This window comes from Thermobia domestica, chromosome 9, assembly GCF_964235325.1.
Source record: "Thermobia domestica chromosome 9, izTheDome1.hap1.1, whole genome shotgun sequence".
Taxonomy (NCBI): domain Eukaryota; kingdom Metazoa; phylum Arthropoda; class Insecta; order Zygentoma; family Lepismatidae; genus Thermobia; species Thermobia domestica.
The window spans coordinates 171,756,501-171,773,153 of record NC_137462.1 but is presented as its reverse complement, the minus strand read 5'-3'; the positions used below and the strand labels follow the sequence as shown (position 1 = coordinate 171,773,153).

The window sequence follows — 16,653 nt, the reverse complement described above, 5'->3', positions numbered from 1 at the left end:
ACCTCATTCAATAGTACTTGAAAAACAAAAGAACGTTTGTAGGAAACAATTTTCGATTTGAGCCACAGTTTTCAAAAAAATTATAAAGCGTCGAAAAAATTACGAAAGCTTTATAACCTAGGGTTAAAAGATTTGATTAAATCGCGAAGTGATAAAAAGATACGCGTACTGATTTCATTTTCATAGTAAGTAGAAAGATACTACCCTTTGAAAACATACATTTTTAATTGCGAAAGATAACACATACATGTCCAAACTTTCAAAATGGATGATATTTAACTTCTTTGAGCCTCTTATTTTCCATAGTTTCCAATCCAGTGGCGGAGCATTAGGTCAATCCGGCGGGCAAGTTCCTTACACAGAAACTTGTCCCTTAACAGTTGCTCACCTTTTACAGTAATGGCAATGATCCTCCTAACTGAAATATTTAAAAACATAGTACAGGTTGACAAGTACTTTGATATTCATTTTAACAAAAGAGACAATGACCAAAGCTTAAAACTCACTTTATTTTAAATTATAATTTGTAACTCTGGATTTGATATTGATATCCAAAAGTACTTTTAAGGCAAAAATAAGCAAAAATAACCAAAATATTACTACCGTGTGACACGGCCACTAAAAAATATATAAAATAAATGCCTACTGTAATGACTATAGATTTTGATTTCCACTGCAAAACTGCAATGCAATTATAAGTATATGAACAAGAATATTCACTTTCTTTAAACGAACTAAAGTTATACAGAAGCTGGATAGGTCTGGGCAAATGTTAATCTGAATTATGTACTAGAACCGTAGCCAGCCCAAAAACTTAGGGGGGCCCAGCTGAAGATAGTGGGGGGCGATCCAACCATATGATAGTTCCTCATCATATTATAGTTCCTTTGCAAGCCTACTGTAAAACTTTTAGGGGGCCAGCAAAAATTTAGGGGGGCCCGGCCCCCCGTGGATACAGGCCTGCCTTGAACATAGGACTTCCCTAAAACTGAATTAGCCATTTAGTTCTTCACTCGACTTTCTTTTCCCTAGAAGAATATTTTAAAACTCATATGTGTTTATATTCTGAACATGTCATCAAAAAGTTAATTAATTTATATCTTGGTCGCTCTATTTGATCTTCATGTGGAGTTTTCGCCCCTTGTACACCAACCCATGTATTCCTAAAATTGCCTTAAAGTAAAACTTAAAACATAAGAACTTCGGGAAAACATTCGATTTTTGTATTCATTTAACCCACGTATATTTCTTACTTATCTGGAAATTTCATTCTTCTACATAACAGTCAAAATTCAACATTTATCAGCCTCTCCATAATGCTGAAATCATCAAAAATATATAATTCATACAATTTAACTTACTTTCTTAGATATTGATATGCAGTTTTCAGTACTAGACACACTGAGTGCACTGTTTAAGGTACCCGAAATAAATTAATAACTGAAGTAATCTTTTTATAAAACTATAGTGAGGTTCCCACTTAACCCATAGGGGTAATATCATATTTTACTAGAGAACGTCTACTAGATTGTATATTAATGCACATATATTAGTTTTGTGAAATTTCTCCTCCTTCTAGTAAAAACCCAAAAGTCCATATCCATAAGAATCTATATTTATGACGTCATCAAAAATACAAATCTTAAAATCTCGGTTACTTTTTTAGATATTGACATGCAGTTTTCAGTACTCGACTCAGCTGAGGGCATTGTTTAAGGTAACCGAAAGAAATTAATAAATGAAGTAACGTATTTGTAAAAAATATAGTGGTGTTCTCACTTAACCCATAGGGGTACCATCATATTTTACTACAGAATGTCTATTAGATTGTATATTAATGCACATATATTAGTTTTGTGAAATTTCTCCTCCTTCTAGTATGAACTCAAAAGTCCATATCCATAAGAATCTATATTTATGACGTCATCAAAAAATACAAATCTTAAAATCTCGGTTACTTTTTTAGATATTGACATGAAATTTTCAGTACTCGACTCAGCTGGGTGTATTGTTTAAGGTAACCGAAATAAATTAATAAATAAAGTAATGAATTTGTAGAAAATATAGTGGAGTTCTCACTTAACCCATAGGGGTACCATCATATTTTACTACAGAATGTCTATTAGATTGTATATTAATGCACATATATTAGTTTTGTGAAATTTCTCCTCCTTCTAGTAGAAACCCAAAAGTCCATATCCATAAGAATCTATATTTATGACGTCATCAAAAATACAAATCTTAAAATCTCGGTTACTTTTTTAGATATTGACATGCAGTTTTCAGTACTCGACTCAGCTGAGGGCATTGTTTAAGGTAACCGAAAGAAATTAATAAATGAAGTAACGTATTTGTAAAAAATATAGTGGGGTTCTCACTTAACCCATAGGGGTACCATCATATTTTACTACAGAAGGTCTATTAGATTGTATATTAATGCACATATATTAGTTTGGTGAAATTTCTCCTCCTTCTAGTAGAAACCCAAAAGTCCATATCCATAAGAATCTATATTTATGACGTCATCAAAAATACAAATCTTAAAATCTCGGTTACTTTTTTAGATATTGACATGCAGTTTTCAGTACTCGACTCAGCTGAGGGCATTGTTTAAGGTAACCGAAAGAAATTAATAAATGAAGTAACGTATTTGTAAAAAAATATAGTGGGGTTCTCACTTAACCCATAGGGGTACCATCATATTTTACTACAGAATGTCTATTTGATTGTACATTAATGCATATGTATTAGTTTTGTGAAATTTCTTCTCCTTCTAGTAGAAACCCAAAAGTCCATATCCATAAGAATCTATATTTATGACGTCATCAAAAATACAAATCTTAAAATCTTGCTTCCGTTTTTAGATATTGACATGCAGTTTTCAGTAGTCGACTCAGCTGGGTGTATTGTTTGAGCTAACCGAAATAAATTATTAAATAAAGTAATGAATTTGTAGAAAATATAGTGGGGTTCTCACTTAACCCATAGGGGTACCATCATATTTTACTACAGAATGTCTATTAGATTGTATATTAATGCACATATATTAGTGTTGTGAAATTTCTCCCCCTTCTAGTAAAAACCCAAAAGTCCATATCCATAAGAATCTATATTTATAACGTCATCAAAAATACAAATCTTAAAATCTCGGTTACTTTTTTAGATATTAACATGCAGTTTTGAGTACTCGACTCAGCTGAAGGCATTGTTTAAGTTAACCGAAATAAATTAATAAATGAAGTATCGTATTTGTAAAAAAATATAGTGGGGTTCTCACTTAACCCATAGGGGTACCATCATGTTTTACTAGAGAACGTCTACTAGATTGTATATTAATGCACATATATTAGTTTTGTGAAATTTTTCCTCCTTCTAGTAGAAACCCAAAAGTCCATATCCATAAGAATCTATATGACGTCATCAAAAATACAAATCTTAAAATCTTGGTTACTTTTTTAGATATTGACATGCAGTTTTCAGTACTCGACTCAGCTGAGGGCACTGTTTAAGGTAACCGAAAGAAATTAATAAATGAAGTAACGTATTTGTAAAAAATATAGTGGGGTTCTCACTTAACCCATAGGGGTACCATCATATTTTACTACAGAATGTCTATTAGATTGTATATTAATGCACATATATTAGTGTTGTGAAATTTCTCCCCCTTCTAGTAAAAACCCAAAAGTCCATATCCATAAGAATCTATATTTATGACGTCATCAAAAATACAAATCTTAAAATCTCGGTTACTTTTTTAGATATTAACATGCAGTTTTGAGTACTCGACTCAGCTGAAGGCATTGTTTAAGTTAACTGAAATAAATTAATAAATGAAGTATCGTATTTGTAAAAAAATATAGTGGGGTTCTCACTTAACCCATAGGGGTACCATCATATTTTACTACAGAATGTCTATTAGATTGTATGTTAATGCACATATATTAGTTTTGTGAAATTTCTCCTCCTTCTAGTAGAAACCCAAAAGTCCATATCCATAAGAATCTACATTTATGACGTCATCAAAAATACAAATCTTAAAATCTCGGTTACTTTTTAAGATATTAACATGCAGTTTTCGGTATTCGACCCAGCTGAGGGTAGTGGTTAAACTAGCTGAAAAAAATGAAAACTGAAGTAGATGTGGGGGGTCACGAACCCCATGGTACCCATAAACCCCATTTGTATGTGTTGTTTTTATTGATTATGAATATTCATGGTATTATTGTTAGGCCTCAATAATTAGTTTTTCAAAAGTGTACCCTTAAGCACCTGAACCCCACTAATCTATGGTGCCGGTTTTTTATTTTCCCATATTTCGGTAACAGTTAGGTATACTGACTTGGGATTTTCGGTAAACACATCTTTGTAATGTTCTTTAAAAGTGTGTTTAGACATGTTTTGTCAATGTTTAGAAATGGATGGTTTGCGACCCCATGGTAACCCCAAAACGCCACAGCTGTGTGTGTTTGTTTCCTATTTAAACGTCTTTTGAGATTGTTATTAGGAATTAGTAATTCGTTTTTCGAAGTTGTTCCATCTAGTACGCAAACCCCACACATCTATGGTATCACTGTTTATTTCCCCCATATTTCGGTAACGAAGAGGTGTAGCGAGATGTGGTTTTCGATTATTTAGTATTTGTAACGTTCTTTGAAAGATTTCGTAGACATATGTTTCAAAATATTTAAAAATTCATAAATTAGGTACCCCATGGTACCCCCGAACCCCATTGGGGTACCTATCAAATTTTGCATAATAATACATTTTCAATTGTTGTTAAGTCTCAATAAGTACTTTTTCGAAATTCATCGTTGTTCTACCCGAAACCCAAAAGTCCATACCCGACCCTAAATGAGGTTAAACAAATGGCGATGGCAGTCACAGTTTTAATATTGATACTCAGGCTGATTCTGTTGTACAATGCGTTGGCTTTATATTAATGTAATTGCATGTCTAGTGTGCCTCATGCTGTTAAAGGAAATCATCTATGGTATATCCTGCGAAAAAGATGATTAATAGATATAAATATTTGATGAAGTGAATAAGTAAATAAGTAAATATAGTTAGATAATGATATATTGAATACATAAATGGTGATTCTCCTTAGGCTTCTGATGGCTAATGACTAATGTAAAACATGAGTTGTACGTCACGCATTTTCCTAACTGTATCTTAAATGCCTCACCTACTATGGAATCATATGTCGCATCAGAAACTGCACATGCCCCTTAACCTAATTGGAGCTAAATAAAAAGTGATCCGTTGTGTCGTAAGTTGGTGAAGTATTTTATTTTCATCTTTAGTGGATTTGCAACCATAGTATTCCTGATATGTTATAATGCTTTCTGTTTTCTTCTCCTGGTGTGGCTTTCCTGCGTGGTGCAACGTATCTGCAATCTACAGTCCGATGCTTGCAGCTGATGAAAGTAATCACTTTGTTATCTAACATATCATCAGCCAACAAATATAAGCAGTCCAGAAAGAGAGGACATTACAAGGGATAACCGAACTACAAATATGAAGCTCACGCATACAGAAAAGTAAATGCAGTAATTATTGTTTTAACTAAAAACTGAGATTTTTTTAATGTTTATATTTGGCAATTGAAAAATTACTATTAATTTATGAAATCAGACATTCATGTAAGCAAGAGTTGCAGGAGAGGTTTTGACATATATTTTGCATATCAAAATTTCTCTTTTGTCCTGTATCCGACAATAATTTTGAACGCTCCGGCATGGGACCTTCGCAGTTTCTTGTTATTGCATTCAAATGCCATTAATATGCGGTATATTTTTAAGTGCTCAACAAACATTGTATGCTCAATGCTATTAAATCACGTACATGAATTAGAAAATATTTCGCATTCTAGATAACGTAATGAGTTTGTCACAGCCCAGGGCAGTGTTCGATTCAGGTGAGAATATGAAAGAATATATCTTTATGTTCAGCTCAATGTATATCAAGTACATATAACTTATTTTCAGTAATAATAGTACGAACACACCCGTTTACAAAATCTAGTAATTTGAATTTTTCAAACATTTTCTCTGAAAAAGTAGTCTCTATTCCGCACTGAGTAGAGTATGTTTTAATTTGTGTATTTATAAATATTTTACCTTATTCGTTTTGAACCAAAGATCCACTGAAGAAATCCCGGCGTAGTACATGAATGGAGCATAATCAGATCCAGATTTCAATGTTTCAATTCTGAAAAGAGAAAGTATTAATTTCGTACTTGAACACAACCTACAAATGTAAAAATAAAGTAGGTTTTATCTGTAACATTATTACCGAAAAACAGCCGAAAAATTTGAAATAAACTTTTGTACATGGTTAGAACCTAGCTCCGGACGAGTATTTTCCATGTCACTTTTATTAAAGTGTGTATCCTAAGGGAAGATGTGTCTAAAAGGTACGCAGAAACTAGAGTACCTTAAGTATATACGCTTCTCATTTTTAAAAAAAATGACATTGTGCTCTAGTATTTTCGAAAGTCCCAATTCCAAAGGAAAATGTTAGGGCAATTAATATATGCTTTTTCTCAATACATAAAAATGCTATCAATGTTATCTGTCTCGTCACCACGCGAAAGCGGCTGAACTGTGAAATAAATTTTGGAACATTGGCTGATGTTTGGCTTTTATCAATGCCATTTCAATGCTTATCCGATAAGGAGAGGAGTGTCAAAATTTATGTTAAAAACAGAGTATTTCACGAGTCCGTCAAGTTAATCAGTTGAAATTCGGTATAAACACTCCTTATTAAAAATGAGTTGACACATGTATAAACGCTTTTGAATATTCTAAAGGGGGAGAGGGTAAATTTCTATAATACTTTAGCTTTCCATTATTTGTATTCATAAAATGGCGAAAGCGAGGAAACGGATCAAGAGTTTAAAATGAATTTTTCAACGTTGTTAGCTCTTGGATTGATCTAGGATTTTATTATACACCTTGATTTGATTACGGATCCTAAGGGAACCAGGGAGCTTAAAATTTTCGCAAAGATAAGGTTTGAAATGAAACTTTGAACATAGTTAGCACTTGAGTCGAGCTAGGTTTTACTCAATTTCGACTGGAATACGTATCGTATGGGGGAAGAGGATTCAAATATACCTGTCAAATATTTTCCTTAATCTTACTTCTCCGTGCTAAAAACGGCGAGTCCAGCTAGTTATCAATAAATGTGGTCCTTACAAAATCAAGCCAAACTTAATTAGCTTTAATTTCTGGAAAAAAAAATCTAGTTCAGTTCTGCAGAGAAGATTTATTATGCAGCTACACTCCGTTTATTTGAGATAAATTGCACTCGAATGGTACAGAAAAAGGCACTTCTTAATAAACATTTTGCAGTTCTGATGAAACCGTGGGCCGCCATTGCTTCTGACTGAAAATTGATCATGTGATATAAAACATTTATCTAATTATCCTTTTAAAGGTTTTTTTCATACTTTGATGAAAACCCAAGTAACCGATCGGTTCCCGCTTGTGTTTTCGATGGTTGTAGTTTTGGATTTGATTCTCGGAAGGATCGACTCACGATCCGAACGTGATTGCGGAATTATTTGAATTTAAGAACCAGAAGAACATCAGTTCAAGAAATTCATGTGTAATTAATGATGATGATGAAACCTAACATTTTTGCTTTACATTTGAAGAAAAACAGCCTTAATATAACCTTTTTTAAAAAAATGAGTTTTTTCTTTTTCATTTTTCTTTTTTTTTCTTTTCTTTTTTTTAGCATATAACTACTGTTATTTTAACAAGATAGGCCTACACTGGGTTATGTTGGATGTTAAAATATTCTTCCGAAATTCAATAGTTTAAATTTCAAATCCCTTGTGATACCTCTTGTTTCTTGAAGAAATAACAGAGTCTCTGTTTACATAGGTATATATATTAAAATTGTTTGCTCGTATTAAAATTGTTCTACAAATGCAATGGAACAGCGTATGTGGGTAATTACAGACTATAATCTATTAAAGTAAGAAGTGTTTTATTCTAAATTATTTAAAATCTGTTTGAGGATTTAAAGGAAAACACAGATTTTCATGTCAATCGTTATTAATTTACCTGGGATGTGTTGACCCTTGCAACTTTCGACTGCGGAATTTCCAGGTATGATACAAGGTTTGATCTGGATTGAAAGGATCAGGAACCTGGAAGTAGATATACTATATGAACTATTTCATGCGTTAAACAAAACAAAAAAATACTATATAAACTTGGTATAGACTATATTAAATGTCTTTTCTTGACATATTATAACTGGTAAAAGAATTAAAACTTATGTCCCGGAGCTTCTATCTTTTTCTTTTCTTTAACACCAACTTGTATTTGCAAATAAGTTTTACCGTTTTAGACTCTCAAAAATTATGAACACAAACACAAGGTGAGATGTTTTGGATTGAAACAAAAGACCTTTCGCATAAGATATGAGCCCTTTACCACTTTTTTCGTAAGTATAAAATATGCCCAAATACCCTACTATAAATATTTCACTGAAATTATTTGTATCTCTGTGATTCTGTACTGAACAAACGTTGAAAGAATTTTTGCCTTAGGTGTCACTTAAACTCATGGCAAATAAATCATGCAAATGTCCGCGTAATGACTTCGACTACATGGCTATGCCAGACGGAACCATTATTTTCTCTTTATACACTGAATCATAGTAGAAGTTGCTGTATTCCTTCAATAGAGAAGGCATTCCCTCAATAGCAGAAGGACGGAGATATACACATGCATATCGTTCATGGCCGTAAACAGGACACGACTTTGAGGTTCTGTAAAATATACTTTTTGACCCTTTTCATTCAACTTCAAACATTCAAATGATTGGAGTAAAGAGCATGTAATTAACAAAAGGAGAAGGGTTTCTTCAGCCTGTAGCCGAAACTTAAATTTAAACGCTCATTTACTGATTTTCTAAATAAATTAGTTCTACTTCTCGTTATTCATTAGATAAATCATTGTTCTGAAAACAACTGTTCTTTTCTATCAGTATTTAAATGATTATTCACTTTGCCACCTAAATATATTGTAATACCTGACTTGGATTTTAGCATCCTGTTCAGTGTCGAGACTACATAAGACGTGGATCTACAGCTTAACATGAGATTCAAACTACATGAGCTCCCACCAAAGGCACACAACTCTGATCATATAACCACAAGGAGTGAGTTATCTCAAAACATAGATAGATTGATTGTTTGGTTAAAGTTTGATTAGGACTATAGCAGCGAAGTTATTTGTTCACGTCACGCTCAAGATATAGCACATTTGCAACTGGATTAATTAAGGTACTCTGTATGGTGTTTATAAACAAAACTTTCTTATTCTAATCAATTAGAAACATCGGGCTCACAAAACACGAAACTATAGCAATTACGCTACCCGATATTAAAGATGTGAGTAGGCAGGCTGTCTCGCGATGTGCTGAAATGAAAATAAAATGAAATTTCAAGTTTCTTGTCCAACAATTATGCTTTCAGGAGGATTAATGAAAGTAATTATTACGAAATCATTAGTGGAATGATAATGTGGGAGAACTACGAGAAAGCCCACGAACACAACGTTGTTCAGTACAAACTTACATGGTCGCCGAACAAACCAGGGACTTCTAGAACCAGAGGCGAGCGTTTTAGTACTGAGCCACCTTAACCTCTTCCGATGAGTTATTGCATGGATAGTTTTTAAATTAGTATGTTTACCCATTGTCATTTTAATCGCACCAAAAATAAAAATCTTATAAAGAGAAACAAGTTCTCATACATTTATCAGTTTGTTGGGCCAAAAGTAGAATAGAGGTCTAAAACCATACCAGGATCTATCAAAATTCGGAAATTAGAATATGAAATTATGCAATTTTAGTGCTGAAAACAACTTGTCAGACAAAAGCCTCTCGAGGTGATAGTGTATAGAAGTTGTTTTCAGCACTCAAGTTGCAAATTTAATTTTCTAATTTCCAGATTTCCATAAAACTTGACGTAGATTCAGAATATTTACACAAGAGTGTTCACCTCTGGAAATCTCAAACAATGCCCAGTTTTATTGTAATACTAGCTGAATATACTCATTCTTTGCATGGAAGCTGTATTTGGAAGTCAAAGCCTGTTGGAGTATCACCATTCATTTCAGCGACCGCTAAAACTATGGATTTAACACGAATATCGCCCATTTTGGGCTTTTCTTTTACGTATCCCCCTCCCGTGGTGACCCCCGGCCTACATACAATGGTAGCTGAATTTGAAAGTCATCGTTAATGGAAATGTCACCATTGATCTCAGCGATCGCGAAAACTATGGATTTGACACTAATATCGGTCATTCTGGATTACTTTTACATGTCTCGGTATCCCTTCCGGTGACCCCCGGCCCTCAGTCAAATAGGGCTGTGTGATATCGAAATTTCAATATCGACATTCGATATTTTTCTTATATCGATATCGACAATATCGAATATCGATATCGACGACATCCAATATCGATATCAACAACATCAAATATGGATATTCAATATATTAATTGGTCTTGAATATTCATGTTGATGTAGACAATCTGGTCTCAAAACGTTTCAATGGATATCTCAGAATACTTGTTATTCACAGAAAACAGACTTGTGTTCCTTCTAATCCACCACTCTTTCCTCAGAAAAAGTTATAAAAACAGTCATTTAATTTCTTTCCCAGCTATCATATTGGTCATCATTGCGGAAATAATGAGAGTGAAACAGGGTAACAGAATATGCGTGTTTTATCTGTGTGTAGGTGTTTATTTCATGTATGTGCATTTGTAAATGTGCACGTGTGGTGGTATGCGTTTCAGAGAGAGAGAGAAAGAGAAGTTCTTTCTATAACATAACACGTACGTGCTTTGTATTTTAAACTCACGCACAAACAATACTTGATTCAGATATGGACGGTAGGGGCCGTGGTGGCTTAGGAGTAGAGCGTTCACCTCTGGTGCATTAAGTCCCGGGTTCAAACCCTGCTCCCGCCAAGTGAACTTTGTGGTGGACAAACAGCGTTGCGTGGGTTTCCTTGGGGTTCTCCCGTTTCCTCTCACTTTTTTCATTCATTTCTCATTATCACCGTCTCCTTTAGCCTAACCGGAATAAGCGTGGGACGTAAAACTCAAAAATTTAATTTCATTTGAGAGATGGACGAATGACGTACCCGATCAACAAAAACAAAATCGGAGAATCCCCGTTTCTCTTTTGTGCTAATCATTTGATGCCTTACTGCAACAGGAAATCGATGCATATCTTTCAGTACCATCTAGACAGTGGTCTATTCAGCCGGTTCGCACCGATTCGCTAGAACCGGTTGTTAATATATTTCGAGTTTGCTAAACCGTTTGTTGTACCCAGACATAACAGTAAATTTTATCCAGTTATACCAAAGAACGAGCAAGTTTCAGTTTGTTTAGCTCTGTTCTTAGAAATTCTTACAGCTACAGGGTTAGATATATGATCTCTCAGAACAAGGTATAAGCATTTTTTTCTTAATTTCAAATGGGCTGGTTAGATATCAAGAATGAAAACTGGGATCACATCAGTGCAGTGGTGAGGGTTATTTACATTTGAAACACATACATACCATTATCAACAATTGTTGATCCATTGCCAAGTTAAGGTGTTTCCAATACTTCTCGATAAACATCTATTTTGGATAATTTGTTTCCAAGATATTCGCAGTGCTACCTAATTTTGTCACAACACCTTATATTGGGTTGCTGTGTAGGTCTTTACTTGTCACTTGTGTCATCCAATGAAAAATTTGCTTTTGTCTATCTTATATGATTTGCTTCCTAAGAGAGAGGGAGAGAGACATCTTTCTATGTATCCATCTACTATCTCTTTCTCATGTATATAACCAGTTGTTAGAAAATTAGAATAGCACCACCGCCTACAGATATGGAAGAAAACCTCATTCACTGGAGGAAATCTCATGACAGCGACTTTCCAAAATTAGCTCTTCTGGCTCGTAAGTGTTTGTGTAGGTATCAGCGTTCTATCGGAAAGAGTATTTAGTTGTGAATGCAATATCGTAACTGATGCTCATACTTCACTTAGTGCAGAACATTCGAAACAACTGATTTTCTTTCCATGAGTAAAAAAGCTCGTTCCTAAATAGCAGTGTCATGAACTTCAATACATCGTACATTTCTAGTTGAAAACTCAGTGCTAATAGGCATATTTCTAAACAAGACAGTTATTGTTCATTTTTCTGTGTGTGTGTGATGTATGTGTTTGTGTTCTTCTAAGTTAATCCGAATTTAACACTTTACGAATTTAATACTTGGACTTATTCTTTTATAGTGTTCTATTTTAATATTAAATTAAAAAACACGCGATCAATCGAGATCTCTTTCATGTTATTATTAAATTGATAATCTTTTGTATTAAAGAGCTTTGCGCAAGGACGTGACATCTCCCACATGAACTGGAGAGGTTTCTTGTTGTTGGTTTTGTGCAAACTCATATCTAAAAGTGTTCATGGTTTCATTAAATTTAAGCTAAAGCTTACGTCTTATACCATTATTCAGTTTTGGTTATGATATCAATTTAGAAAGGTTCTAAATCATTCCTAATAATAGTGCACCTAATAATGCATATTCTAATACTTAAATCCAAAGAAATAGAGAAGTGTTGATACTACCTAAACAGAATATGTAGGTCTGTGTACTGAAATGACAGAATGGAGGCTTTTGTTTGTTTTAGTGGGCTGAGTTATGTGGCTCAACTTACATCTAGTAACCACATACAAATAAACAGAAAATTACTACTTTGCACAGAAAACGAGTAAATTCTTGTTTCCTCGTCTTCCTTGTCTGCTTAGATTTAAGCAAATATCTAAAATTGCAAAATTTAAGCAATATAGATTTAAGCAATAAAGCACTGACATTTGATTCTTCACTCGCAATGGCAATACATCACAAACATTAATTGTAGTGATCATACCAGTTGAGTCGGTTAAGGAATGCAGCCATGTTAATGATGAGAAATATTTTGGAGGGCATAGCTCTCCGGTTCTGCACTGGTTTTGGCTTTATCTTCGAAAGGAACCTCATTTCTCCCCAATACAATTTTTGCACAAGTTTGGTTTGTTTCGGTGAAGAAGTGCAGCCGAAAATGTAATTTAAATATAAAATATTTAGGTGGATTAAGCAGAAGTAGAAACATCCCTACCCCACCGCCGATTTGGACTATCTTCAAAAGGAACCAAATTTTTAACGCATATTAATCCTGTATAAATTTGGTATCATTCTGTTAAGAAATGAAGTCAACAAAGAAAATTAAATATTAACATGGAATGTTGGGGGGGCATAGTCCCCAAGCCCTACATTAATTTAACTTATGAAACGGGGCGTTTTCCTGCCTCATACGAGTATCGTGCGCACTGGCGGATCCACGGAGGGGGCGACCGCCCCCCCCCCCCAAAGGTCTTTCTCTTTTTTATATATATTTCCTGCATTTATCATTGGCAAATATAAATATTGCCTTTTCACGACCAATCCAATTAGTGTAACAAGCCTAGGAGAGTCTAATCAAAATGTGTGGTATTAATAATACTTAATGCAGACATATTTTAATTATGAATACTTTTGTCCCTAGTTCCTTAGGCAGACACCATAAGCCCCAAAAGAGTGAATATGATTCATTCGTTGGACGAACAGCTGTAGGAAGAAGGGTAAGACGGCTCACTCTTTGAATTAAAGACGTATATTTTAAAATTGTGTTCTAGGAAAAGGATATGAAAATGAAATTCTGGTCCCGAAACTTCAATTACCTTTACCTGAATAAAGAGAAATGTAGGAAAAGAGCTGGGGGTGGTTCACTAAAATGCCTTACGAGGTGTTTGAATTTTGTGACAGAGTTTTAGCTCGATTCAATTCTATATGAAAGATATATATTGAACCATAGTAACATGTATGAGCATTTGCTATATTGGCCTAGCTCGTATTCCAAGCAAATTGGGGGTCTGGAGGCGAAGCCTCACCCTAGGCGAAGAATAGTAGAATATAATTTTATTGTTGTTATAGGAATAACTATAATTAGACTATACTATGTTTCTGAAAGCTACATTTAACAAATTACTTAATAGAGCCAATTTCTAACCTCCTGTTCTTAGTCTGGTCTATTTCTTTTTTTCTTTACATACTCAATTATACCACTGCAAAAGCGGTGAACTTGGACAAAATACCCTATACAGTGCTCATGGTCCCCGGTTCGATTCCCGGTTGGAGTGCATTTGAACAAATAAAAAGTGGTTCGGATTCTACTATAATCAGCAAGTGAACGTCTCCTTTAGCCGCCATGTCGTTACCGCTCAAGCATCAAACCAAAATAACCTTTGTATACACTTTTGTAACAGTGTCCTATATTTGTCTTCTCGCTCTCTTCTGTTTAAGTGAAAAATTCCTGAACGTACCAATAACTGAAAAAATGAAATGAAATCTTTAAGTTTTACGTCCCACGGTTATGCCGGTTAGGCTAAAGGAGACCGTGATAATGAGAGATGAGTGGAATGGTGGAATAAAGAAAGTGGTAGGAAACGGGAGAACCCTGAGAAAACCCACGAGTACGGTGTTTGTCCACCACAAAGTCCACACGGCGCGAGCGGGGTTCGAACCAGGGACCCCAAGCGCCGTAGGTGAACGCTCTACCACTGAGCCACCGCGCCCCCCGTACAGCAATTGAATTCCTGATACATTCATCTTTAAATACATCAATTGAATATAGTTGAAAGTTTTTTCTTGAGAAATGAACAATTCTATGGATACATAATGCCAAGGTTTATCAGTAACTTCCAACATCTCGTGAATCCTGGATTCTATACCGATCATAGAAAAGTTTTCCTCGCCTTTGATACAGCAGAAGATTTTGGTACTATTTATGGAGCCGCAATCCGAACACACATTTAAGAAAACCTCAACAATGTTGAAAAATTGAAGTCGTGGTGAAATATTGAGTTTCACAAAACGAAACACATCGAAAATCCAACAACATTTTGCCCATCAGGAAATATTCTTCGTATAACGCTATAGTTCAAAGATTATGTCCCTCTCAGAGAGGACAATGAAAAGATATAATGGATAGGAGTCGACGATCGGAATATACCCTTGCATTCTATTGAATAGTGAAATCGATAGATTTAGGTCAAGCTTCATGTTTTCCTGCGATCACTTTAGTGCAACAAAGGAAAGCTATATTTATCTACACAGAGGAGAAATGGGAGGGGCTTAATGGCAGATAACAGATGACAAGATAACTTTTAACCGTGTGATTCTACTCTGTTACATTGACAGCGATAAAATATTTTTTATGTGACTGTAATTTTAATATATTTCAAATTCAACCCGTTATATATTAATTTACGGTGGTTTTGTTAGCGTGTGTGTTTGTGTTGAAGATGAGTAAGAAACTGAAGAACGTGACCCTGTTGTCATTTTTGGTGAAGCGGCCGAGACTGGAAGAGGCAGTATAAACATGTGAAAATCCCGTAATGAAAAATTCATGTAATTTGGAGAGGCACATGGAAACAGGGTGTATGTGTGACTTTCAATTATTTCGAAATACATGCTTTGTTTATCATACTTTGGCTAAAATCATGGACTCGAATCAAATCGAAAGAAGTAAGCGCTTTACACCACAACTCACCATGACACCCCTCCCAAATATCAATATCAACAAAATATGAAGAAAACTTGTTCCTTATAGCACCGATGCTATATGAAACGTACATCTGCTGTTTTAGGTGGAATCCGAATCACTGTAATGCGCCAAGAGAACAAACGATATTGCCAATAGTAGAAAGTGCCTACTCTTGAATAAATTTCTAATTGCTATTTTCATACTAATTTGAGGACCCTTAATCCAATTGAACTATTTTAACGCATATCCGTTCATGGAGTCACGAGAATGGAGTATGCATATCCATCCATTGATGTCATTTTTCTCGTCGCTTCATACACTAATGTGTTGAAACATAAAAGAGCAATTCGAAACGTATTCACGAACTTTTACCATTAGCATAAATGGAAGTTCAAAAATTCCAGTTTTGAGGTTATTTGGCTGGTGACCCCATGAACGGATTTGTTTAAAAATATATACATTGGATTTAGCGATTTAAAAAAAAAATCCAAGCGAGGGCACTTTTTACCAGTGCTATTGGCGTTAATTAGTCCTTTCAAGGCTGTAACACCAGGACCTCATGAATGAAGAAAACGTAGTAAGTTATACATGTCTTATACCTCGTGATAGGCACGTACGTTGGACTATTTCGGGAGGGAGCCCAAATTTAAAATGAGAATAAATTATATTCAAATTTGTAAATTCACCACCAAAATTAGACGAAATTTACAGAAAAATCGAGATTTTGTGGAAGGGATCCGGACTCCCTGGATTCATCCCCTGCGTACGTCCCTGCCTTGTGATGTGATACTTCAACATCTCTCTCTCTCTCTCTCTCTCTCTCTCTCTCTCTCTCTCTCTCTCTCTCTCTGTCATTTTTGTAAAGGAATATTTACGAAGTTCAAGAAAGAGTTTTATAGAGTTTTAGATGTATCTTTAAGTAGACTGAGAAGAAGAATATAAAGAATAATCTTAAGCAAGCAAATTATGAAAGTAATTACTTAATTGGTACCGC

The 16,653-nt window shown here is 34.6% G+C and overlaps 1 protein-coding gene across 1 annotated transcript in view; it reads right to left on the bottom strand.

Moving 5' to 3' along the window:
- Positions 1-292: 292 nt before the first annotated feature.
- The window catches only part of LOC145661086 (uncharacterized), a 45,628-nt gene continuing 29,267 nt past the window's right edge, over positions 293-16,653 (bottom strand). Inside the window, exons 5-7 of the mRNA XM_081726529.1 lie at positions 8,076-8,161; positions 6,120-6,210; positions 293-418 (exon numbers count right to left, since the gene is read on the bottom strand). Of these exons, the coding sequence (XP_081582655.1) occupies positions 392-418; positions 6,120-6,210; positions 8,076-8,161 (204 nt within the window). The 3' untranslated portion in view covers positions 293-391. The remainder of the gene's footprint in view (positions 419-6,119; positions 6,211-8,075; positions 8,162-16,653) is intronic.